Source organism: Melozone crissalis, unplaced genomic scaffold (assembly GCF_028551555.1).
Source record: "Melozone crissalis strain CALT ecotype California unplaced genomic scaffold, PUWL_Pcris_2 ptg000019l_1, whole genome shotgun sequence".
Lineage (NCBI taxonomy): Eukaryota > Metazoa > Chordata > Aves > Passeriformes > Passerellidae > Melozone > Melozone crissalis.
This window is the reverse complement of record NW_026535797.1, coordinates 17,827,161-17,854,274: the sequence shown is the minus strand read 5'-3', so window position 1 is coordinate 17,854,274 and position 27,114 is coordinate 17,827,161. Positions and strand designations below refer to the sequence as shown.

Below are 27,114 nucleotides of genomic sequence, written 5' to 3'. Positions count from 1 at the left end.
AAGACATAGACTAGTGACAGCTACAAAATTTGCTAAACATTCAGCTATCTTTGAAGCAAGCATGACGTCAGAGATAGTATCTAGTCACTTATCCAACCATATATCATTTGTGAATCAAAAGTGCATTCTTCAGCAGGCTTATCACCATCTCATAACCAACCATTAGGCCTGGGGATCCATAAATTACACATATAAAACCTCTTTATTATTTCCTTGCCCCAACAAAAATCCTAAATGGCACCACGAAGAGGCTTCAAAAGAACACAATATAATTTTTAATGATGTAAAAGTTGCAATAAGAAGAGCTAAAACACTTATTACATATTTAACAAGAATGCTACTTCTTGGAGCATGATATTAATTTTATCTGAGTCTGGTCCTTAACTCAGAGTGTTTTCCTAAAACACAAGTTCCATATACAATCATACAGGTAACTGTAAGCTCTGAAATTGACTTTTTTACATGTAGATTATGTACTCTACTGTGAGGCTAGAAGGTCTAAAATTTTCCATGTGTAAAGTCATCTTCAAGTAGATGGTTTCACAGCTGCAAGCATCATGAACTCGACAATTACTTTCTAGGGTTGCATTGTGTGTCCTGCATTTGACCAGAATAAGGGAATGCAAAGTTACACATTTACAAACAGTATGTGACTAACATCAGAAGGAATTGTTAACCTCAGTGATACCTCTTCTAAAGATTAGGAAATTAGAAGTTCAGCCTTGAACTTAGAAAAAACAGCCTCCTTCCATATGTGATATGTTAAACACGATAACCAAAGTTCATGTTGCCTCTTACATTCTATGATTTACAAATGCTCATGTGCCAACAGAAGTTTTAAAACAACAGGACAAACCACGGTAGGAGCTTAATAGCATAAGACAGCACTTCAGGACGTTTAGCCACAAATGCTATACCTTGTTCAAACTGAAAGCTGACTTCACAGGGGAAGACTATTACTTAAAATCTGGTTCCACCTACTGCTCCAACTTAAGCACATTTATCGTCCTAGAAAAGCTAAATAATCTTCTCTAATCACAAATAATAATAATTTTTAAAAAGAGCAAGTTTTACATTTCATCCAAATGCCTCAAACAAGCTCAAAAGTCTTGGAAACCCCTCCAACTTGCTACTGTGTCTTCCTTCCATCATCTAAAATACCAATCTGCCTTCCCTTATAGATAGCTGAAGACCTTTAGTCATAGTCCAAGGGGTGAAACGGGAAATTTATACTTCCCTCCTTTACTGTCAAAATTTTCTACCATTGTTATTTTAGAAAAAGAATGAGTGTCTCTTTTGAAGCTTTGCATATGCTAAAAACTCCACAAATAATATAGCAGTGAGATTTCTCAATGACTGAGCTGAAACAGGCTGACAAGATTTGCAGCCAATCTGGTACTCACAATTCAGGTTTCACACTATTATTGTGAAGATCCTATAACTGCTTGCAAAGAAAACCAGAACAGATTGGTAAAAAAGTAAAAATCAGAGAGCCTTTCACTTACCACATTGCTCAAAGTTCATTTGTAACACTAAAGAAGTGTCACTAACTGAACAGCTGTGAGAAGTACTGCCTAGAATCAATTTGTGATGAAACAATCAGAACAGATGTCTTCCCTACTCTTCACTGTCAAGTGAAATACTTCTGTGGGCACCTCTGAAGAGCTGGGAGACGGGCTCTTGCATCAATGCTTGTGCATCTTAGAAGGTACACCAGAAATTCATAAAACCATATTATTCCACCAATATTGAAAGATTTAGTATTTGAGAAGATTTCAGGATTCCTGACGATGTTATGGGAAAATTTACATCCATCCATCTCACCTAAAACATCAACTTAAATTTTATCAAACAAAACTTCAGCTGTTGTGTGTTTCTGCTATGAAACACTGTCCTGCCTAATGGGATATCTGTCATTGCTTAACCCTTTTTCTCCAAAATTCTCATCCAATAGTTTTACAATTAATCTTTGTCCTTAGAAATCACCTATGCCTCTTTCACAGACTTGTAGAGAACAAGCTGCAATACTGGGCTTTACCACAACCTGCTGGCCAACCACTACAGGATAAGGTAGTCCTCAAAATCCATTAAGATCTTCACTGCCTGATATCCATTAAGTCCAGAGGACAAAAATGTTCCTCCACTGGTTCAGAAAATTGTAGCCCTCTCAGAGGCTGAAATGACCTTTCTGACTCCAAAGCTGATAACAAAGTTCAGTTCCCCAGTCCTCTCCTGGAGCTAACATGAAACTCTTCTCATTTACTTTAGGATAAACTAGGATACACAAATAGAACAGGTGAATCCTGGAATTGCCTGTTAATTCCAAACAAGCCTGTGCCACACTGAGATTACAGGTGAACATGGAGTTGGCTTTTGGCTAAGTAAAATTAATCTCAAAGAACTTATGCAGTTTAACCACTCTTTTAATATTTATTTAACTTAACTTATTCTTTTATGTCTTATGCCAAAGGCAGAATGGTCCCTGGATGAACATTACAAAGTTAAGATATGCAAAAGTGGTCTTCTGCAATGCCACAGATTATCAGCAGAGGGAATTGCTGTAAGATCAAAACTAAAGTATTCATAATGTATTTTTAAAAGAAATCTGAGGCAGGTGTAAATCACCTGTCCTGTATTTTATGTGATATATTTTCAGTGTACTAGTGTTACTTATGCCAATTTATTAGTAGCAAACTTTTACTGCAGGTATAGGGGAAGTAAAACAGGAAAGTTGGTTTTTTCCTTACTTTAGCTTGCTCTTCTCTGATTAAGAGGCATCTAGGAGAAAAACGTGCATGTGGTTAAGACCTTATCAGTGACACCTGTTTAAAGCACTGTTACATTCTTAGAAGATGAGGCATTAGGTTGAGTTCTCTAAATCTGCTCAAAAGTGCTTACATCTTCAATTTTAAGTTGTTGAATATATATTTGAAGGATGACAGTGGGAAGGTGAAATCTTGAAAACTTTACTATTCCTGCAGATGGAAAAATTTGAGTCAGTCTGTCAAGTCCATTAATTAAGAAACAGCCCAAAATAAGCACACATGATTTAATTTAGGAAGACATGTGACTGTGTTATTGAGGTCAACAGACTTTTAGGGCTTGAAAACACACCAAGTTAATTGAACAACAGGAAGCTGTCAGCACATTAGAGTGTGCTACTCCTTTTTTTGCTAGGTACTGTAACTGCATCAATTACTTCAGAATACGTTTAATCAAGTGCAATTAAGCACCACATAATCTTAATGTTATTACAAGAAATTCAATAAATATTTAAAGAGAAATTTAAAAATGCTTTGCTGAATCCTGAAAACTCATTTAAACATTTGAAATATGATGGGGAAAATAAAAATCTAAGTTTTCCTTGTTTTGTTCCTGCAAGGTACCAAAGTTTCAGACAAAGTCAGGCTTTCCAACTTAAGCTACAGACTAAGAACAATGCATATGAAGAGACTGTCAAAGAAAACTGAAAGACAGAAAGGGCAATGCTTGAAACAATGTAAACTAACAAAGTTACTCTGTCATTAAAGAAAATGAGACTGAGTGATACCAACTGACAGCAACCAACTGAAGAGAAATTATCCATGCATACAAAACACATTAGATATCAGATCAATGAGATAGTGATGTAAAGAAGTGCAAGAAGAGAATTCACAAGTGCTACAAGCATTTATCTGGTGTACAAACAGTCTAGTCAAACTCCTAGCATGGACTACAGCACAAGGAAAACTCAAGCAAGAAACCTGTTACTATGTTTAGTTTATTCAGGCAATACAAGTTTTCATCATAATAAACATGTATTCCATTTCAACCCTCTTTTAGTCCAGTTTACTATGAAATCTATACAAGACAATGAACTTTTTGTTCTTTTAATGCATTCAGAGAAAGGGCACAAGAAGCCCTTTCCCTACACAGAAGCTTTAAGCAATTAAGCAACAAGGGATTTTGTTTTTTGCTAGCGACAAAAAAAAAAAAATCTCAAGAATTACAAAATGAACGTCAATCATTACCTTACTCTTTGTATAAGAACCAGTTTCATGGAGCACAGCAACTCTAAATGGAGGCCACCAAGTGTGGAATTCTTTTACCCACTGATGCAACACAGTAGCTGGACAGACAATCACTGTTGGACCCAATCCCTGGTACCTAAAACAGAGTATTCAAGGAAAAAACCCTTGATGTGAAATAAATAATTTGCATTAAGTGGCTCATTAAAATACACACATTAAAATGACATACTTTACTGTTTAAGTGGAATATGAGAGCTATAGAAATTAATTGGCAATTTGCTTTCCTGGAAGTCTGTTTTTTAAAGGAAGATGAAGAGGGTACTGCAAAAAGAATCCACTCATTGAACAGTTAATGGATGCATCTATCAAGCTAAACAGGAATAGAACAGCTCCAAACAATAAGACATAAGGGAACTTCCTCCTGTGATATTACAAATCAGGTTTTAGTGACTGCTGTTTCCATAAGTGAAAAGAAATCATTAACAAGCAATTATTTTATTACTTCTATTATACAGAATGTGTAGCTAGAGTCTCACAAATGAACTTACACACAGGTGTTCTGCTTCATGTTGGTAATATACTGCACTCTCATCACCACAGTTTATTGATAAGACAAGGACTCTAAAGTGGCAAACTATATCATCCATGGATGTTAAGATCTGAGCTTGGCTCAAACTGTCTCATAAGTTTCTTATTCGTAATTTTATTACTGAGAATTACTAAAGAGGTCTGAAACAAAGTCTTTCTGTATATGAAAGAGCTGCTCTTAAGGTTAAGAAGGGAAAAATCCCTTGCACACCAGCCAAATAACTGCCACAAATAAATACCAACAATCCTGTAAGAAATATATTAAGTAGTGGTTACTAGCAGTTATTTTTCAAATATATTTGCTCTTTAAAAAATGGAAAAAAATGACTCTGCAAACAAAGGCAATACTTCAGTTATCATACATTGATCTGTGTCTATGTACTATCCAAGTGACACTAAATAAACAATGTAAAGATCACAATATACATTCAAGATCACACACTGACAGCAATAAAGGATTTCTCAGACAACAGCAACACCCTGCTTAAAAAAACCTAAACCCCTTAATATCTTCAGAAACTGCTACCATGAAGAAATAATATTCTTTATCAAAAGCTTATACATATGCAGAACAACAACCCGGACATTGCTTAATATGAACAAATATAACATAACCTTACATGATCTAATTAAAAGCTCCCTGCAATCCAAAGGCAAGAAACAACTTGGAGACATGAAAAATAACTTCAACTATGCTATGAATCCAAATAATCACTGCTACTGCTCTTAAAAATACCCACAGCAAAAAAGCCAACTTTCTCAGAACATACTAGTTTCTTACTCTTCATGGGTAGTAACAAAATACATCTGTTTATTCCTCTGGTCTGTTTTCACACAAGCTCACATGTAACGTTTATCCAGATTTTTTTCCCCCCTCAGTTTACACAAAGAGTTCACACCTCCTTGGATCAATTTTCAGAAACTCCACTCCCTCTCTGCTTGGCTGTGTGAAAACTCTTCTGTGTCTAGTCTGACTTTACCCACTCTCCACTAGCCAACATTTTATTATTCTCCTGAGAGCTTTTATTTATTTATATAAAAGAGTCCTCTAGCTTCTTCCAGTCTGAGCTGTTCCACAAAACAAAATAAATCATATACTTCTGCTAGCTACACTTGGGAGGCATCCTTCATTCTCCTAATCACTGCAACACTGCAAGAACTGCTCTGCTGCCTATCCAATTTATATTTGTTTTCCTTGAATAAAGGTGACACTTAAAACATTCAAAACCAAAGTCTTACTAGTGCCTTGTACCAAGATGATAATACCGCCCTGTTCTTACTCCAAATATATTGCCATATTGTATTCTGTCCCTTTTTCACAGCTGCATTGTACTAATAGCTTATGGTCAATGTCTTATTTGGTCAATATATCCAAATCTCTTTCTTCTGGTTTATAAAGCCCAAATTCAGCCCAAATAACAACAATCCTTTATTTGTTGTTATTTAATTGGATGCAATTGGAATTGCACATAAGTTCAAATTCCTGCAACATACTACCAAGAAAAAGCAAACTGTATTCATGCTATATTTATAATCTTTAAACACTCAAAAATATTTTATTATAACCAAATGTTTCCAAGGACTGGCAAATCATGTTTTCAAGCTGAAACAATAACTAAACCCTAGTGAAAATAAGAAAACAGGGCAGCAAGAGCAACACACTTTTTCTGGGGCAATGGATTTTTATTTACCTAAGCACCATGGAAATTAATCTCTGCCACTCAAAGTAGAGACTGAGCTGTTTATGTTTATGTCTCAGTATCCAGAAGAGCACAGATGGGTAAATAATCAGTGTATAAACTTTCTGTCAGTTTCCCATCTGATGTTTCAAATAAATGAAGGCAAGTGTGTAGCAAAAGGTTTTTGTTACACACCAAGGTAAGGAAACCCAAGCTAGGCTGGAAGACACTGGCAGTGCTGAGCACACAGCTTTGCCCCTCTTAGTGCTGGCCCTGCAGAGAGGCTGCCCAGGAAGTCTCCTGCCTATCAGACTACACTCTTCCAAGTAGAAACAAGTTAACTAGTACAACTGGTAACCAATATTACTGCCTTCTCAGCCCAGGGCAGGAAAACACTTGACTATTAAAGATGAAGTTGTTTTGACTGTCTGCCTTACAGCATCACACACACAAAATCAGAGCAAGCTTCACTAATATATTAAACCTTGTTTCCTCCCACAGAATTACTGTCATGATGCCGTGACATGCACCAGACAAAACATGAAACTCAACACATTATCTTACATGCAGAAAGAGCACTGCAACTTAGATGGGCAAATCGATTTTGGCCCTTTCAAACTTTTATTGTAGTTTTGTGCTATTTAACAGTGTCAAGAGATGTCCCTGAAGGATTTCCATCAACTCAGTGGTCTCCCAAGTGGGGTAGGGAATATAAAATAATCTGTATAATAGCATCCTTAACCAGGCAGCCATATTAAAGTAAATCAGCTGGCCTGAATGAAGGATCTATGGAGTTTATTTTTATATTAAGACTATAGTAGAAAGAAACCAGACAGAAAACAGGAATATTTTCTCTTTAAAGCATTATTTTACAATTTGTGTACAAGTTAAACATAATTTAAACATACCTCTACGTAAAGGTAATTATTTGCTTCGTACAGTACTATGATAGTTGCTAAATTTCATGCAGCTATTTACATCAGGTAAACAGGCCAACAGAAGTAGAAAACTCAAGTACTATTCATGAGTGCTTTTGCAAATCTAAGGATGCAAACAAGTATCTTGCCAGTAATGCCACCTATGAAGGAGCAATTTCAAAGCATTGTTCAGTAACAAAAAACCATAAAATACCTTGTAAGAAAGGTTCACACTAGCATAAGTCTTGAAAAGCAGCAACAACAAAAAAAATAAGCAGATTGAAATTCCTCTGCATAAGTTACTGGTTTTACTCTTGCTACTAATTTTTGGCATGGATAATTCCCTGCCCATCAGAAACTCTAACTTTCATTGCAAATCAGCTTGTTACTTCCTGTAAAACATTTACCTGGTGGCTTGCCAGAACAAATATTTTAATGTAAAATTTAATAAATGGAACTAAAGGTATTACATCTAATTTAAAATTCCATATTGTGTAAACTATTGATATTAATGTAATTGAGTTTGTAAACAATCCATTTGTGGAAGGTAACCTTAGACACTGTATTGACCCAAAATATCTAGCGTGGCTCATCTGCAAAATGAAGCATCAATGCCTGGAATTCATTAAAAGTGTTACATGTTTAATTTTTCCTGCCCTACAGCTCCATTGTCTCGTAAAATTTTTCCTTTGATGTCCCCCACTAAAAGAATTAAAGGAATATTGTAATTGAAATGTCATTAATAATTCACAGGACCCTCCTCCACCAGTAATACATCTGATGAAATATTAATTGAGCTCCACAGACTGACAGTCTGCAGAGAAGCACTTGCCTGTAATTTGAACCACGAGTCCTCATATTGCTGTAGCTCAGACCTGCCAAGAAGGCAATTATCTGAATGGTCTTGCCCAATCCCATCTCATCTCCCAGAATTCCTCCTGCCTGCTGGCAGTGCAATTCCCAAAGCCACCTAACACCTGTCTGCTGGTACCTAAAACAAGGAAAAAGAAGAGATGGCAAATGTTTGATAATACAGATCATAACAGAAAGTACTCATGAATTAATCATTTGGCAAGGTTCTCATACCAGTTACTGTAACATGCTGGATGTGTGTTTTACATGAGTGCTGTATTTACTAGGTCATACATTTTTGATGCACTCAGACATTACATGTGACTTTTGTTCTTTATGCAACACTAAAACATTTCTAATTAAACTGACAGTCATTGTAATTAGAGGGTATTTTATTTCATATATATTTTAAGTGCTAAAAGCAACTTTGAAAGTTACTCTTATAAAGCATTATCTTTTCACAAAAGACAAGATGCAGGGGTCTAGTAAATAATATTATTTGGAACATACTCCTTGAACTGAAGGAAAAAGTGGACTTGTAAGGGGTACAGACTTCATACTCTACTACAAAAACAGATCACATCTGCCAAATCATACTTTTTTAAGCATAAATTTATTTAATAATATTTAGTCTCTTTCAATGAAGAAAAAAACCAAGACTAAGCAATAGAAACTATTGCAGTGCAGGGGATACAGCAGAGCATTATGTGAGAGCATCAGGGCAGTTTCTACTCCCAGTCCCTTCACTGGAAATAGTACAAGCAATGATGTAAAATACATTCCATTTAAAAGAAGTGGACTAAAAACCAAGATTTATGACAGCAAGCTAAAAAGGGGAAGATAAGATGCTGGGCTGATAATCACTCTAGGACATACCTTTTTATAATAACACAAAATAGTGAAACCAGAAGGAATAACATATCATGTGTGGGGGTTAAATTGAAAAGAAAAGAAATAAATGAAAAAGCATACCTTTAAATCACTTAGAAAAAATCAAACATGTTTCAGCACCTCAGTGCCTTGTAACTTACAGGAAAAAAAGGTTACTGATAATTTTCTTGACAGCATGAATTTCTGGAGTGCAGAGCACAGCAAAGAACAAAACACTTTTTAAATAGGGGTCATTCATTTTAGGTGATTTCTTGTGTGCATTTCAAAATCCTGTTTCCATCCTTGAACAAATAATATTTAGGACTACTGACAGCTAATGACACTAGTGTCTACAAAGTACTATTAAAAATCAATTTGTGATGAGTTTGGTATGGATTTAGAGAATGCTAAATGGAGACAAACAAATGGCTTGAGTAGTTAAAAAAAGATGATCAAAGAACACATCTAATGGTTCAGACATCACACTATCTGCTGGTGTCTCAAAAGCATTATGCCACGAAGCCCTTAAGAAACCCTTTTATTAGAAATTAATTCACCTTAAAATGCAGCAATCTATAAAACAACTATGAAATGGCTTGCAGGATTAGCTGTAATTGGATTAAGATGCTATTATTACTACATTTTATGAACATATCTTTTGAAAAACATTAAAGAATTGAAAATAACCCTAATTCCAGTCAGAAGGTGCTCCCCCAGACAAATGTTCAGCATGTCTCTTCAGAAGACAACCATTCAATAACTTCCTACTACAAACTGTATGTAATACTAAAAAATAATACAAGAGCTTTAAAATTAGATTAAATTATAAACATATTTCTCCCTCTCCTTCCTTCTCCTGAGAAAGTTTCACAGTAGATAATTGAGCTTGTGAAAAATTCTACTGCATGGTTATATAAAAACATGAAAGATGCAGGTGTTGTTTTTGTATGATCATATAAACATGCAATGTAACTATTCAAAAGTTAATGAAACTCCATTTTTGTGGTTTTATGGAAAGATAATGAATTCTTTTCAACCTTACACTTTTATTGCACCAATTTTTATAAGGTTTTTAGTTTGTTTTTTTTTTTTTTTAAATTCCAAAAATATTCTGGAAGTAAATAAAAGTGCTGCTGACCCTCCAAAATAGTTACATTGTATTGCATTGCACACAAGCAATCATGCTGTGATGCATCAAAATTCACCACAGCAGACACCAGAGTTCAGCTGCATTGCTGCAGAGACAAAATTGTGTTCCAGATTTATCACGGAAATCACACACTGGAAGCAAACAGTGATGAAGGCTGTTTTCTTTTTCATAGAGAGAGCATTCTTGCAGGCTTATGCAGATGGAAAAAGGCAATGTTTGCAGGTCTGCCGAGTTTTGTTCCACAGCAGCATCCATGCTATTCCACAGCAGCATCCATGCTATTCCTGATCAATATTTAGCAAAGCAGACAAGTGTGCATGGAAGAAACAGACTGTCCACTTTAACAGGCTTTCCAAAAAACAAACCTGAGGGTCTCCTATTTCCAGCATGTGCTAATTTCTTTGGAATTTAACTATGCAGGAAGATCACTTTAAGTACATGCTATACATGTCCTTGGGCCAATATCCTCCCTTGTTTTGTACTAAACTTGCTCAGAACTCCACAGTTTAATGCCTATTGACCATGGGCTTTCCTACACTGGAGATTTCAGCATTTAAGTTACAAGTCAGACAAATCATTCATCGCAATTGATCTTTCTAACCACTTAAGAAGTTTTGCCAACTGACTCATGGTTGCAGGGATACCCTTCATTAGTGAGGCTTGCATCTTCAAGATTAATTTTTAGTGACTGCTCTATTTCATTTCCCTTCGGGTTGCTCAGACCACACATCCGTCCTCAAGATGAATATTTGTGCAGTACCTTCGCATAAACAACTGGAGACCACATATTGGCTCTGGATGGTCCCAGCAACCAAGGCATTAATTCAATCCCATTTCTGAGCTAGTGCTTTCCTTCTGAGGACTACAGGACAACAGTAATAATTTCTTTGAGGTCAAGACTAAGTGGTTCTCTTGGAAGGGTTACCACACACACCCATTATAAACCAGGGCTTTCTACCACAGTAACATTTCAACAGACTTTGCTTTCAAGAGACGAGAAGATTTTCCTGCTGTGTGAAATGTTGCCAACAAAACTGAATTCAAGCCCATTATGCATGAAATTTAAGGGAGAGATTATGGATAAAATTAACTGGTTAGCTGCTAACTTGTAGTTGTGTTGGTTTTTTTTTTTTTTGAGACGAACTGGAAAGCATCATGGGGCACTATGTTTTAAAAAACTGAAACAGAAAACACTTATCTTGAAATCTGTAATTAAGCATTAAATAACTAAAGAATGAGTTGTAGAGTGTTTTCCATCTACCAGAGGAATTAAGAATTTACTCTCTATATTTTAAAATTTAACCTGGCAAAATGTTCAAGATTATTTTATAATATGAATTACCAACAGTTACTTTGAAAAGACTTTCAGTAGTTACTTAAAGAAAAAGTTCTCCATATTTTCTAGTGGCAGAAAATTTCACTCCACTCAATCAGAGAAACACCTGTTTCTTGTTTTCTTTTATCACATCTTACCATCATCTTACGTTTCAAAGGAAAATTATTCTACCACTCCACACATGAATTAGGAACAAGCCTATATCAATAAAAGAATTCATTTATACAAATAGACAAGGAGAGCTTCTCAATTCATAGTTTAGCTAATACACATTTACAATATTCACATCAGCCAGTTATCTTCACATAATTACATTTTGTGCTCACAATAAGTTTATTTCTTTGAAGTTTGATCCTGAAATCTTTTAAAAAAGAAAGAATCCTACTGAAACGAAGCAAAGTTGAGGCATCATTCACTAAAGTACAAGTTACAGCAAAGGTTATCTGGAACTCACTGTGACTACTTCTACTAATATTATTAACAGCATAGAGTGGCATCATACTGAAATAAAGTACATAATACATACTTAAAAAGCTTTTTGAAGAGAAATCCTGGTACTTTGAAACCCTCTTCAAATTCAACGTCACTTTCTTCAGAAAGTTCCTCAGTTGTTTGATGTTCTTTATCCTTCAAACGTTCTTTTTGCCACTTCCTGGAGTAATACAAGAAATCAACATTCAATTATAGCATGGAAAAGATTCTGCATGAAAATTACACTGAATTTTGATCAAGTAAAAAACCAAAAAAAATCCCACATGCTCTGATGTCATGATTTAAAATAGCAATGCTTTGGAGGAGAGAATTATGCAAGTAAATGCTTGAAATGTCTGATATAATAAAGTGTATTATAAAATGTATACGTTTTATAGCTAGTTATAATTTTCTAATTTTCTATAGACAAAATCGCTAATATAACGTATCAACAGCTTATAGCACCAAAAAGTCTGGCAACTTTAAACTCCTAAATCTCACTCCCCTTAAACCCCCATCTCCACCAAAGTATTGATAAAGTTTAGGTGTTCCAAAGCTATTTTATTAATTTAATCAAACACTTAAATTTAACTTCCTTCCTGTAGAGAAAAGTGAAGCACTGAATAATCTTACACAGAAGACTCAGTTGGACACATCACCATCTTCAGGGTGACATGCTCTAAATCTGTAACGCAGTTATTATTAAGAGAATGAGTTTTATGAGGTTCTGGAATTACAGTGTGATTTGTGGTTTGCAGTCTCAACTTATTTGGACTCCAGGCAGCTCAGAGAATTACCCTCCTGTCCCATCATTCCCCCACTGCTGAGAAAGTACCAAAGGATCTTCGACATTGCAACAAAATGATGAACTTGTGCTTCAGTGACCCAAACCCATCTGCCTCTAAAGGTAAAGTGTACTCTAGCTGGCTGTGTACTACTCAACCAACAGCACTTCACTGACAATTTGGCAATTGCTGGAATTCTCTCCTGGAATTCTCTCCAGGCACACTGAATGTGGTGGGTAAACTGACAAAAACCCTACAGAAACTGACAAGGCACACCACAGATTAAAAACATTCATAAACTACTGTTCTGAATGCAGCGCAAAAGCAAACTTCCACTTAATGGTTTCTGCATATCTGGAAAATTCAAGAACCCCTGTGTTAGGAACAAGAGAGCAGGGAAGAAGTTCAACACTTCATATCCAAGCAATACAATCATACACTCCTTCTCATGAAAGAAAGCTGATTGTGTGAGGTTTCTACATGGATTTTCAGCAGTACCTTTTGAGAAAATACTTCAGTTCTGTCTTTATGGAACTAGTCACAAACTTGGTATTGTTCTATTAACTCAAAATAAACACCATCATCTCCAAATACACACAAGAATGAAAGCACTGAAAAACTAAGACAACACAATGCTGCTCATGTTTAGAGAGCCAGTTTCACTGAAGCATATTTTGATCTTTGAAGTCAAGATGTCTTCAGAAGCAAAAGTAATGGATGGGGGAAAAAAAGAGCATATCCAGGGAAAAAAACTAGATGAACAAAAACAGCCAACAGTTTGCTGTTTAAAACTGATGATTTGCTAATGTTTATACAGGATTCTTCTTATTTCATTACATGAAATCATGAATCCAGCTAAGTTGTAAAAAAAAACTTAGTAAAAACACATAAAGTGTCAGTGTTTTCCTCTTTTATAAACCTATCCTAACAGGAATGGAAATCTCTATCTTAGAGTAGCAGTCTGCTAAATCACAAAATTACACTCATGGTCTGCAGTCTAGCAGGCTGATATGATACCTTCTAGAGCCATAGCATAAGAATGCATTTATGCTTCTTTCAGTACTACAATGTTATGCTATCAGGCACAGGGGGTCTTAATTTTGAGTTCCAGAAAAAGAAATTCAAATCGGCACATGCTGATAGTCACTGCTTCAGACTGCATCACTACTGGAACTGAGACATGCCACAACTTGATTGTTTCATCTGACTGGGTTATGACAGGACTCAAACCAAGGAAGGAAATTCCTACTTACCATACTAAAATCAAAACAACTACAGATTACACAGCTTATCAAGAGACATGTAGGTAAACAGTCCATACTAAACCCAAGCAGGGCAATAATTTGTACAAGAATTTGCCATTAATTTTGTACTCCAACACGAATCACCACCAGCCAGCACAGGAGCAGCAGCCTCCCTTGGGAAGGAGCAGATTGCCCTCTAGTGTGCACTGGGAAAAGTGATGCAGAAATAACCAAGAGGAAACTACAAGGTTAACTCGAAGCTGTCCAGCAATTTAGGCACTTCACCTCCATATAGCTAGTACATTTTCTTCAAGGAGTGTGACCGACATTGAGATTTCTCCTAAAATTATACATGGAAAATATATAGAATTTGAACTAACAAACTCTGTATTTAATTTTCCTGAAAAAATTTCCTTTTTACATGCTCTGTTACTTCACTGAAGTATTACATCTCTTCCAAATATCTAGAAGTTTTTAGCCATCAATTACCAGTTTCAGAAATAACAGCAACTTGTTATCACAAACAACTTCCAAAGTTTGAAGAAACTATTCAGTTTCTGAAAGGCTGTGAACTTAATTTAACACACACCATTAAGATATTCTACTCTGAAATGTCATTATTTTATAAAGAAAAGTGTATATATCCAAATGGCTGAAGCCATGGGAGGACAAACACTATTTCCAGGACCAGGTCAGTCTATTGGAAAATCTGGTCTTTTATCTTTCCCTGGAAGTCAGACTTTGGAGTGAGAAATAGTGGTCATCATCTTTGACTTAAATACACAGTAACTTACTGCTCATTTGGTCAATATATTCCTTACAAACATCAGTTCAACATCATTAGTACGCCTAAACTATCAGAAAATACAGGTTTTACTGTATTACCAAGGTCTCTTTAAAACAGAAGCATGACCTTTAAGAAATCTATCTTATATTGTCCATTGTCACTGACATAAATGTAATTTTATCCCTGAAAGTGAAGTATGAAAACCATATATCATACAATTAAATTTCTTCTTAATATAGGAATGTATTCAGATACTAAGCCCATTTCACACTTATTGCAATACCCTAGAAAGAAATTCTGCACCCAAAACAGTAATGAGCACAATTTAAGTTTTTTGGTTTTTTTTTTTAAATGCAGTCAGGAACCAAGCTGAGTATTTAATATAGTTTGCATTTGTGAAGCACAATATGTTTTATATTTTATACAGCTAAGAACCCCTTACAGATTATTCTAATTTGCTAAATTGAGGCATTCAGTATTGCTTTTTTGATCTAACTTTTTATGGTCTGTATGGGTGGATTTAATTGGTATGTCCTAACAGATGAAATACATGCTCTTAGTACCACAAGCCTCCATAAGTAAATTAAGACTGATGTAGACAATTACACACTTGAGTTTAGAATGAAAGGTGTACTCAGTGAGTGAGAGAAAATATATCTTCATTTGTGTCCTGGCTTTGTCACTTTAAAGAGCAGTAAGAATGCTTTAAGAAAGTATCTTTCAGCAAAGGTAATATTTAATCCTTTCTTAACTTAGAACTTTGAAACACAGAGAGATTCAATAACTCAGATACATCAAAGAAAGCTAGCACATGAAAACTGATCTATGAAAACCAATTTAATTTAACACAATTTTTTTCTTTATGAATCAACTGCTTTGTGTACTGACAACCAAAACTTCCTGCTACTCAACTGCCTGGATATCACTTGAGAGACAAGAAAAGAAGCAGCTTCCCAGCCTTGCCTGTGTGCACTTGACAGCGATAGAAGTCAAACAACTGTACTTAACAAACTACACAGAATACACAAGAAAGCACAGATACAGTACTGATCTCCCATAATATGACTTGTAATTCCTTCCTTAAAGCAGCAGGCAGATACATACTGGCAACTGGGAAGAATGTACTTCAGACTGCTAAGGTTTATTATGACTCCAAGCTCTTACCTTATCCTGACACTGTCCTGATGTCAATAATGTAATGCATTAACTACATATAAGCAGGAAAAAATACTTTATACTTATGTTTGGAATTTTAATACATGTAAAGGAAAACTTTAAGTAATATAAACAAAATCTTGATACTTTGTGGTTTCCATATCTGCAAAGCTCAAGAATAACAAAAAAGTAGCAGTTTTTTTGTTGAGAAAAAAACCAAAAAAGTTTTATTTCCTACACATTTAATAGGCATTCAAGGTTACTATTGTTTTGTACTTCTTGGTAAAAGAAGTTAAAAAACAGGTTCATTTTCATTCTTTCCATAGTCTTCAAATAAACTGACTGCCCTGGTGGGGGAGTGAGTGAGTGAGTGGCTGTGTGGGGCCAGGCTGCTGGCTGGGGTTAAACCACGACATCTGAGCATTCCTCTGGGCAGGAGGGAACAGGTTTTGATCTCTCAATATACCTGTTGATGGAGATCAACTCTCTGAGATATTCCAGTACCATCCCAGAGACTGACTACCTAAGCCTCTGGGTTCAGCTGGTAATGGCCAGTATGGATAGCTGGGAACAACAATACACTAATTTTCAGTGAATATCTGAATTACCTACAGGTGCATGACAGTATCCTATTTACCTTACTTTCCACAAACCGGATGCTCTCTGATACTGTCCACTATTCTAGCAAGCTATGAATTCACCTTAGGTATAGACCTTTCAGAAGAGATTTTGTTCGTCTGCATATCTACACAGAAACATGGCTCCAGTAACATTAACTACTGAAAGGCAAGATCCACACAAGGGAAAAACCCTGAAATTCCTGATAGCCTCAGCTGACTTTGCATAGCTAAATTTTACTTTTTCATGTTCCATTGCTCACACCTTGCTTTGAGTGGCTAGGCCAATCTCTGGAAGCAGTCTTTAGAAGAACAGGCTGCTGTCCTGCCCGACATTTCCTACAGACAGCAGCTCCTATTCTGACAACAATCTCTTGTTCTAGAGATGCTCTGCAGTCATGCAGTTAGCTAATTATCCTGCTTTAACAACATCAATGTAGTTTCCCCTTGACACAGAAAAATCTCTTGAAGTCCCATCTCTGAAAAGTTTTAATGTTAAGGAAACTCATTTTCAGTCTCTAAGAGTGTAGGACTGAATTCATTGCCAAGCACAAGACGAGATGTTCAGAAGAATAAAGTAATCCTGAAGGACTTTCCTCTGCCTCTCTCACGGGTAAAATATACCATAATCTCACCCATTCATTTGCATTCAAAAGTAAAACTGACATGAAACAAGATATAAATGTAAGCAAATGACAACATTTCTATAGCATTCTTAATATGTTTCTTAATTCACTACATTTTATTTTCTCATGGCATTTCCCATAATGAAGATTACCTGGGGGTGTCAGCATAAAAACATCAATGTGGACAGCTGCAGCTTAACAGCCACAATAACTGTAGCTATGAAATTTTTAAGAGATGTAGTGTTTTGGTAGCAATTACAGTTATTGATATTTCTAAAATTCATTTAGGCTTTTATTGTAAGTTCAGTAACCAAAAGAAATGTAGTCTATGATATGACTTTGCTAAGGATAAATTGTCACAATCTTAACGTTATTAAAAAACGTTTTTGAATGAATTTAAACTGTGAGTCATATTAAAACTTTCAATCAAAATAAATTACTCTTGATGAAAACACTGAATTAAAAATGATTTAATATTGGTCTACTTTAAATGTGAAGAATACAGTTTTATTCAATAAACCAGTAAATATTTTACTGATTAAGAACAATTACATTTGTTAATGCATCCCATAGAAAATATAATTTTTTGACCCTTTGGACATTGTTCAGATTAGCCTCTTGCCAGAATTTCTATTCAAGAGCAGTAAACTATGCCTTACTTTTGAAAAGCAACATCCTGGGTTTGCAAACCTATTGCATTACTATCAGTTCCTAATCTGCCTTTGTAACCTAGGATGTAAAAGTGAAGTTGGGCTCTTCCTACATGAGATTTTCTCCAACTGAGAGCATTTCTGCTACCAGAAGATATCTCTACCTCCACAGCAACCCAGGCTCTTACTACAGGGGAGATGGTGCTTATACGTCTACTTCTTGATATTCTCTGACACAGCACCATTTAAATCCATAAGATTTTATATTTCCACAGAAATGTAAAATTTGAGCTTCCCAAGCATTAATCAAGTTCCTATGCTAGGCTTTCTCACTACATCAACCACTCTTCACTGACTATCCTAATACATGTTCTTCTTCCTCTCACTCTAAAGAAGCTGTTTTCAAGTTCCATGATTTTCTAGAGGACTGTGTAACTACCTGAAGGATGTTCAGTAAAGGTACCTAATTAAAAGTACACATGCCATCAACAAGCTAAAGTTTATTATATGAAACTCAACCCTTATACTAGAAAAGAGACAACACGCCTGTGATCACCCACACATAGGTTATACATATTTCATAAATCACAGATTAGCACAGGTGATCCACAAATAAGGACCTATAACAACAACAAAAGTTCAACAGCAAAGTTGTTTTAATTAAGCTCCATGTTTGCATCCTTCTGGAAGGCTATCTATGATCTTTCTGACTACCTCATTTCCCTTACTTCAACACACTCCCTAGCACTCTATTATAGCTATTGTCCTTTGCATGTTCAACATACTAATTTATTATTATTAATAAAAATGTCTAGGACTAACCTTAGTCTCTGTTTATAATAGTCCACATCTCCATCATCTCTCCATCGTCTCACTTTGTGCTTCCCTGGTGTATGCTCCTCTTCCTCAGAGCTTGGAACATAATCAGCATCATTTTCAGCTTCTTTAAAACTCTTCTTTACCCTTTTTCTTGATAAACTCTTAAGTTCATAATCAGAATCATTCTCAGCAAGAGAAGATGCCTGCTCTTCTTCCTCTTCTGCTGCTTCTGGATCAAAGAGCTCCTCATCAGGTACGTACTCAGACTCCCCACTATCATTCTCTTGGTCATGCCTGCACTTCTTGGCCTCAAGATATTTCTGTTCCTTTGGAATCCTGGCCTTGGAATGAATATGAAGGGCATGCTTCTGAAGCTCTCTCAAGTGTTTTTTTAAACGCTTATCTGTTTTTGAGAGGGCTTTACCACTTTTCTCCTTTGTGGCAGCTGCTGGAGCCACACACTGAACATTTTTGGCTTGTGCTTTCTTCTTTGCTCCCTTGTGACGGGATAACTTCTTCCTTTCAGATGACAATTTAGCCTGGTCTGCTAAGTACTTCTCAAAATCAGATGTTTCATTTAGCCTTAACTGTCGTGCCTTCCTCTCTGGCTTCTGAGGTATTTTAGTTCCAAATGGAGTCATCTGACCAGTTCGGATGAGCTCTGCCCACTCCGTTTCCTGAGCAGGCATGAGCATACTGCCAAGGGATGATGGACCAGGTTCTGCAACAAAAGTCAGAATATACAGAATGCCTTTAACACCTTCTGTGTAGCTAAAACACAGAACAAGGGTGTTACACGTACTATCAAAATGCAAATATTTCTGAAATAACACACAGCAGCAAGAACTACCATAAAATTACAACTCCAAATGAACTCTAATGTACCACCTATGTTGTCAACTGTCAATATGTCATCATGTTCAGAACAAGAAACCACTGTGTTCCCATCTGCAGCATTTCAATTTTATTATTGATTTTTCAGTCTTACTCAAAAGCTTGAAATTTGACACTTCGATTATCACACCACAACAGACAAAAATCTCACAAAACACAGATTGTCCTACCATATGCTTCAAAAAAACCCAACAAGAAAACAACAAACAATAAAACGAAACCAAAAAACCCAAAACCTGTCTTCCCAGCCTACAGTACTAATATGAAGATCATGGCTTTTAAAGTCAGATTGGCTGCATAGCACTCTGCCATAAAAGAGCACTTTTAGGGGCACTTATTATACACAAACTGTAACTGCTGTTTGAAACCAAAGAGAAGGAAAAGCCCTTAAATTCAGGAAGCTGAAGGGGAATTCTGCCCTGAAATCTATTACTAGGACCCAGAATTTCAAAATAAGTCTATGAGGATTGCCAGCACAGCTTTAAATGTCCCATTTTAAAGCACTGTATCTATCATGTTTAATGAGTAACGACAGTGTGCCAGGCATGAAAACCCCTCCATCTCCACCCCTTCCTACTGGAGCTGCTCCATTTCTTCTGTTGGGCTCCACTCACTTCTTAGTTACATTTCAACACATTGGGTTCCTGAGTTTTGCTGTATGAGCTCTCCAAAGAAAATAGGATTTAATATACTTTTCTACTGAGAAAAGTTAACTGAGGCTTTGACTCCTTTAAGTGTTGTTGAATCAGGAGAGAGGCATGAGCTGTACAAGGTGGGAATCTACTCCAGCCACATGTGCAAGGGTCAAACAGCACAAAAAGTTTTTTCACCTCTGCAAATAATAATATAACCCACAGGTGATGCGCAGACACAAATGGAACCCAAACTTGCCCTGCAGAATACTGCAGGTTATTTACTGTGGCCAAGCTTAGCTTGCAGAGAGCAGAGAGAAAGAACACCTAGCAAAACACTGAGGCAACATATATTCTGGAAGAAAACTTACTTTTAATTTTAAAAATCACACTGCAGCCTGAGAAGAAGAGCACTTCCCTCTTCCATTTCTAGTGATACTTCCCAACAGAAAGAAAAACCAATTTTGTTAATGCTGATTGATAGCATTCAGCATATAAAATGTAATTCAATCATGATGTTAGTCATCTTTATCAAATTAGCTGTGAAAAAAAATGTTAGGATTTCCAATTTATTAAGCCCAATACTCTAATGTGCCTCAGCCATCCCTACACAGCTGAACACAGATTAACATCCATTTTTTAAAACTTCCCACATGAATATGCCAAGATTTGCAAATCTGCAGGTGTACAGAATAAGTGTTCTTAACTCTCTTTGAGTGCCAACCACCGAAATTTATTTCCTTACAAAAATCTTACAAAATAGCTTCAAACAGAAAAAAGGCATTACAAAGTAGAACAGAACTTTCAGCCTTTTCCTACACATACCTTCATCTTCCTCATATTCAATCTCATTTGCTTCATCAGCAAAGTCTGTTAAACCAAGTATTGCTTGAAGACGTTTTTGTTTTGCTTTTATCTTCTTCAGCTGTTGCTCCTTTCAACAAGAATCAAGTAATTTAATTTTTAGTCTGCTTTATAAATTTGCTAACCTTTTAAACAACACCTAAATCAATATATTTGCAGTTGTTTCGAGCAGAATCTCATATTCAAATATTTACAGTATCACACGTGAGAAAAAAAGTGCAAAAAAAGCATCACCAAAATACCACAGGGCTCCAACCCACAGGAGACACAATTTTGGGTGTATGATTATCTTACCATATGTGTATAGTAAGATCAGGCTGTTTACACACACAGAATTCATGTGCACACTGCACTTTTATGTACATTTCTTAAGGTCATCTTATGCGTTGATTCTAGTGAAGAAAGCCCATCAAAGCAGGCTGCTGAGATGCAGACAACACCAAGAGATTTGCTCATGATTGCAAGGCTGAGTTCACAACTACCAAGCCACAAATAAGAGCTGTAAGATTTACTAAGATTTATTCATCATCTCAGAAGTTTTGGAATTTTTTTTTTACAAAGGAACTGAAATTGTAAATCAGTCCAACATCCTGATAGGTGTTTGTATATTATTAGTTCAGGAGTGGTCACGGTTAATTTAACAGCAAAAAATAAAAAGTGAAATGACTTCAAAAGATCAATGTTACAGATTGTGTAAGGAATATAGTTTATTACAGCTATGAAAATCATTATTAGATAATAATTCCTCTGTTACACCTTTTTTTCTGATTGTAATATCCTCAGCAGTGTGTCTAGTTGTGATGGCATGGCTCTTTGATATTCCTAACTTTCCTTTGTGAAACAAAACATCCCAACCAGTAAAACAAAGATACAGACAATGTAACCTTCACATTTGTAACTCCATGCTTTGGAAGTATTTCCTCACCTAGAAAGGCACACACCTCAGTAAAAATCAAATCCATTGCAAAATTCAGGTTATTAGGACCACTTTTATGGCTTAGGATTTTGAAAAGATTTTTTGTTTCACTTCAAAGATGGTTAAAAACAAACTTGCAAGGAGGTCTGAATTTCCCCTGCAACTAACAAGTGTGCAAATCTCTTCAAGCAGTATCAAAACATGCAGAATAGTGATCATTCTTTAATGGTAAGTCTGGTTTAATGCATTTCTTCCTACTATTTCCAGCTGCTTTTTTCTAGTCCTTTGCCACTGATGTGTACTGGCTCATCACTTTCTTAATTGGCAAAATTATAAGCACTGTATTATCCAGGTTTCTGAAATTATCAAGGTTAAAAAATTGCAAGTGAGTGAGTCAGTGGCAAATGACCTGAGACTGGCCTTCTGAGGGCAAAGGACAGAATTGTCAGAGTCAGGTTTATCATTAGAGAAAGTATTAGGGTGAACTTCCAGCAGACAATGAGCTGATCAAGGTGCTGCACTCCTGAGTAGTAGAAGTTTCTCTTTTTTCAAATCAGTTTCCTATTCACATCTGTAAAGGTCTATTGCCTACATTACCCTGATGCCAGCTGGATTGCTTTACAACTCCCTCTCTGCTCTGCCAGAAAAAAGCTGCAGCAGTTTCTGCCAAAGCAATGAGTTAAAGGGGCTCACAGAGAGAAACTGTGTGTACTGACAACATACAGATAATGAAAGAGGGTTAAGGAAAAGAACACAGGGAAGGAACAACCACGAGACCTGAGATTTAGTTAAACTACTGAATCATACCCTAACAAGGCTTGGTCAATTCTTCAAATATTACTATGAGGGTTTTAATTAATTTAATGCAAATCAATCTTCTGAACTGGAAGACCAGAACTTCAGTTTCATATCTTGTTCCAAAACTCAGATTAAAAAAAAAATCAGCACTTTAAATTCTTTAAATTAGTATGAAATCATCTCAAAGGAAAGGAACAGCAATTCCAGACTGACTCTGAACTATATAATTAAGAATTATATAACAAAAGCCAAACCTTAAGACAAAGTACAATCTCAGTATTGCTAACAGGAAATTACTGTAATCCAATTACCTTGTTATATTTTTGCCGTTTTACAGAATCTAGTTTTCTGTTAACATTTTTGTTGTCAGCAGCTTGAGGTGAAAGTTCCTCAATAATTTTATTTATATGTCTCAGAGATGTTGTACATGATCTGAAAAAAATAATAAGATTGCAATGACTTGGTTAATTCTAGAAAGAAAAAAAGCACACTCTCGATTCTGACAATTTAAATATTCCAGGAGATTTAACATAAGATTTAAAAAGGTCTAAAGGCAAGGTTCTGAATAAGCATAATATATTTAAACAACACTGGAAGACTAACACTTAAAGTTGTACATCATAAAATATTTTTAAACTAAATTTTGATAATGGTAAAATGTGAACTGACAATCACTGTAGTATTTAGTACCCAAAAGTTACAAGTGTGATGACGACAAGCAAGAGTGGTTATTTTCATTATTCAAGGTAAACAAAACAACCCAAAAATTGAAATGGTTTTAACGGTTTGATGCCATTATATAAGGAAACCTGTATTTTTTACCTTTCATGCAAAAAGCAGATTACAAGACAAAAATGCAATTTCATGAGACAGACTAGTTCAAAGAATTGAGAGCACATCAACATTAAACTTCTCCTACCCACACACTCTCATTTTTCATGTTTCCATATAAAATATGAAATTCAAGTAGAACTACATGCTACAGCCTAATGTTTCTGCTGCTGAATTCATTTGCAAGGAAGAAGGAAGTGTCCCACCATCAAAAGCAAGAAACCTAGGTTTGTTAATTCATATATCAGAAAACTTCGTAGGGATACACAAATGAGAATCTCAAGGCATGATGAAAAAAGTCAAAGACAACTGATGACAAGACCTGCAAAGCAGCCATTATTCCCCCTGTATGCAAAGGAAAGCAGTAAGGAAGTCTCCTCCGCTGCCAGGGAGGAAATTTTTGGGCCACGTTTACTTCCAGCTCTAATCTGAATTCTGCCACTGTTGCCTACATTCTGCCTTCCTAGGAGATATATTCTACCAGCAATTACTGCCATCCTAACTTCTCCATTCTCTTTAACATTTTTGAACCATCCCCTTTCTCACTCTCCAGTTGTGCTGCTTGCAGTACACCATCCTCCTGCACATCTCCTAATTTTGGCTCTTGCTTCCCTGACACTGGAGTCTCTTGACACTCTCTTCTTCCATGAAACTTTTATTAACAGGACTTGGTAATTGACACAGGATTTAACTTCAAATATTTTATTCTCATTTTTCTGCTTAAATTTGTGCGTATATTATAGAATAAAGCACTTTCTACCATGAACTCTGTGCCAACTACTCAAAAAACACTTCTTGCCTGATTTTTTCTCTAGTCATGCATTCACTGTACTACAGGACTGTATGCAATTATATTATCTTTTACTCCTGTCAGCTTAGTCCCTCTGCTCAAAGTCAGCTACACCTGTTAATTTTATCAAAATTCAACTTTCAGATTCTCACATTACATTTTATGCAGACAAGATTCTGCAAATCTGCATAAACCATTTGCATTCCCTCATGTAAATCTTGTTTTACGACTTGGAGGGAAAGGGGAAAATAGAGGGATAAGAAAAATCATAGGATGCTTCTGAAAGAAAAATGGGAAAATATAAACTAATTAACAGTGCTGTGCAGCACTTTCAATAACCACATACTTTAATTGTAATGATTATGCTGCTCCATTCTTACTCTCAGTAACACCTTACTCATTATGTTCTTCTGCTCCACAACACTTGAAATTAGAATTCAGTGCTGCAAAGTTATTTAACTTCACATCTCCACACCCAAGCTGGAAAAGTAATGAAGTGCATATAATTTTGATTTATAGCACTCTTGAGCACTAAAAAATTACCATTAATGCAATACAGTGAAGCATTCACAGGTAGAGTAATTCACCTGCAATAGTTCACACAGTAACTCTACAATTGAGATAGGAAACAGAAAGGGAGATCAAAATTTGAAAGATTATTGGGTCCTATTCCTCAAAGTCTTCTACTATCAATAGTATCAATGTTTTTTAAGCATTTGATTCCTTTAAGGTATCATTAAGCACTCCTTACAAACACTTGTGATAATGTTGTTTTGGTTGTAGGACATTCATGAGATGGAGTCATCCAAGTTCCAGAAGGAACATAACTCAAAGCAGATGACCCCACAAAACATACAGAATTGAGGAAGTGACACTTTTTCTCACTGTAACTTTGAATAACAGAGTATAATGCCACTCTCCACTGCCCAGAAAACAGAAGCATCTTGGTGAGGCAGGAGACAAAGCAGAAAAAGGAGTTGCACTCTACCCTGCTGCTTTGATGCATGAGTAGATTAGTCAAATAAGAGCAATGAAGCACTGTCTAATGTGAAACATACTTTCTTCATTTTTAAAAGGTGACTCCAAAGAGTATGTGTGATCAAGCACTTTCAAAACATCTTTTCCTCTTTATGATTTTAAAAACAGGAGACACCAAGTCCCATTAGATTGTCAGTAGCAGAAAAAAACAGTAATAAAAAACACAATTTACCTCAAATCCTCCAGTACTGACTCATATTCTTTTGATGCATTAGCTATTTTTGCTGCTTTAGTTGCTTCATTAATTGCATTATCTACTTGCTGAAGAACTCCTTGCTCCAACACATCCTGGTCATAGACATCAACTCCTAAATCTTTGAGCTCAGCAGCATGTGCACTACATGAGACAGACTGAATCTGCTGCCTGTTGATCTGTAAAAGGGGATGTCCTCTTCTGGGCACCTCCAAAGGAACAGACATGGAAGTGGAAGCCTGGCAGTCAGAGTGGGGAACTGCGGTGTTACCCACACTGTTGTCACAAATGCCATTTTCCTGCTCAGCTCCCAAGTCCTCATCATTGTGCAGGCAATCATTGCTTGAAGTAGTGGCAGACTCTGGCTCTTGGACACTGTCTGGCGGGTCACTCTTGTGTGTTGGCATCCTCTGCTCAAAGGCAACAAAGAAGAAGGACATTATCATAAGAACACAAACATATAAAAAGCTCTTCATGAAGACTGTGGCCCCCAAAAAAGTAAGCAAACCAATAAACACCAATAAAACCAAGTTTATAATAAATTCTTGTTTCAAAACACCTGGTAGTCTACTTCTCTATCAGTCCTCCCTGCAGAGGCATCTCCACACCAACTTTCACAATCAAAAGTGACCAAAACCTCTCAGAGACAACTACATTTAACCCTCCTGGGAGACACTGATATGAGGACAAATAAGACAATGTGTAAAAATTACTACTTCAGACAGTGAACTCAGTCTTGTGTGTAACCGGTCATGCTCCAGAACACTGTGGCATAACAAAACATATACAACTTAATATACCCAAACCCCAAAAATACAACTTTCAGAAACAGGTTAAGGCTTGCCATTGAAAGCACCAGCGAGTGTAGTAGGCCGTAAGCTTCACTTTGACATTTCAAACTTTAAAGTGGAGCATAAAGCAATGCTGGACTGACTTACTAAGGCAAGCCTGGAGTTGTTATGGTTCAGCATCCTCTCCTAGCACGGCAGCCCATGGATCTCAGTCCCACCTCACGGTTTCCTCCCACCCGCGGGGAACACGCCCGCACGGGGCTTGGTCCCGGATTCAGGGACAGCAGGTACCGCAGCAGGTACCGCAGCAGGTACCGCACCACGCCCGGCCCGCGGAGCCCCGGGGCTTTGCCCCGCCTGCACCAAGCGGGGCTGGGGCAGATCGGGTGCTTCACCCACCTCTGTGTGCGAGCGAGCGCTGGACAAAGCGCGGCTGGGACGGGCAGGCGCGGGGCTTCGGCTACCGCCGGGCTGTGCCCGAGCCGCGCCCCGCAGCGCAGCGGGAGCGGCACCGGGAGCGGCACCGCCGGGCCGGGCTGGGCCGCACTGCTCCACCGGCACGGCTCCGGTTCCGGCACCGCGCCTGCGCCTGGGCGGCACCGCGCCGCGCCACGCGTCACTTCCGCAGCGGCGGGGACAGCGCGGGGACAGCGGAGCGGGCCGGGCCGGTCCCGGTCCCGGTCCCGCCAGGGCCTCCCGGAGCTGAGCTGGTGACGGGAGCAGAACTGAACTCTGTCCCGCAGGTCCCGCCGCTTCCTCTGCCTGTTTACCCCTTCTTCTGCCTCCCCATTCAGCGTCCTGAAATTCCCGC

At 37.0% G+C, this 27,114-nt stretch overlaps 1 protein-coding gene across 4 annotated transcripts in view; it reads right to left on the bottom strand.

The window, feature by feature from the left end:
• ERCC6 (ERCC excision repair 6, chromatin remodeling factor) overlaps positions 1-26,785 on the bottom strand; it is a 43,398-nt gene extending 16,613 nt beyond the window's left edge. The window contains exons 1-8 of one of the 4 annotated variants that reach the window (XM_054277157.1): positions 26,703-26,785; positions 25,492-25,922; positions 22,972-23,092; positions 20,908-21,016; positions 18,560-19,277; positions 11,929-12,054; positions 8,027-8,185; positions 4,011-4,146 (exon numbers count right to left, since the gene is read on the bottom strand). In XM_054277157.1, coding sequence (XP_054133132.1) covers positions 4,011-4,146; positions 8,027-8,185; positions 11,929-12,054; positions 18,560-19,277; positions 20,908-21,016; positions 22,972-23,092; positions 25,492-25,919 — 1,797 coding nt within the window. In that variant the 5' untranslated portion in view covers positions 25,920-25,922; positions 26,703-26,785. Of the gene's footprint in view, positions 1-4,010; positions 4,147-8,026; positions 8,186-11,928; positions 12,055-18,559; positions 19,278-20,907; positions 21,017-22,971; positions 23,093-25,491; positions 25,989-26,450; positions 26,525-26,702 lie in introns of those variants that run through there. The other 3 variants (XM_054277156.1, XM_054277155.1, XM_054277158.1) reach the window with 3 other exon arrangements.
• Between the last annotated feature and the right edge of the window lie 329 nt (positions 26,786-27,114).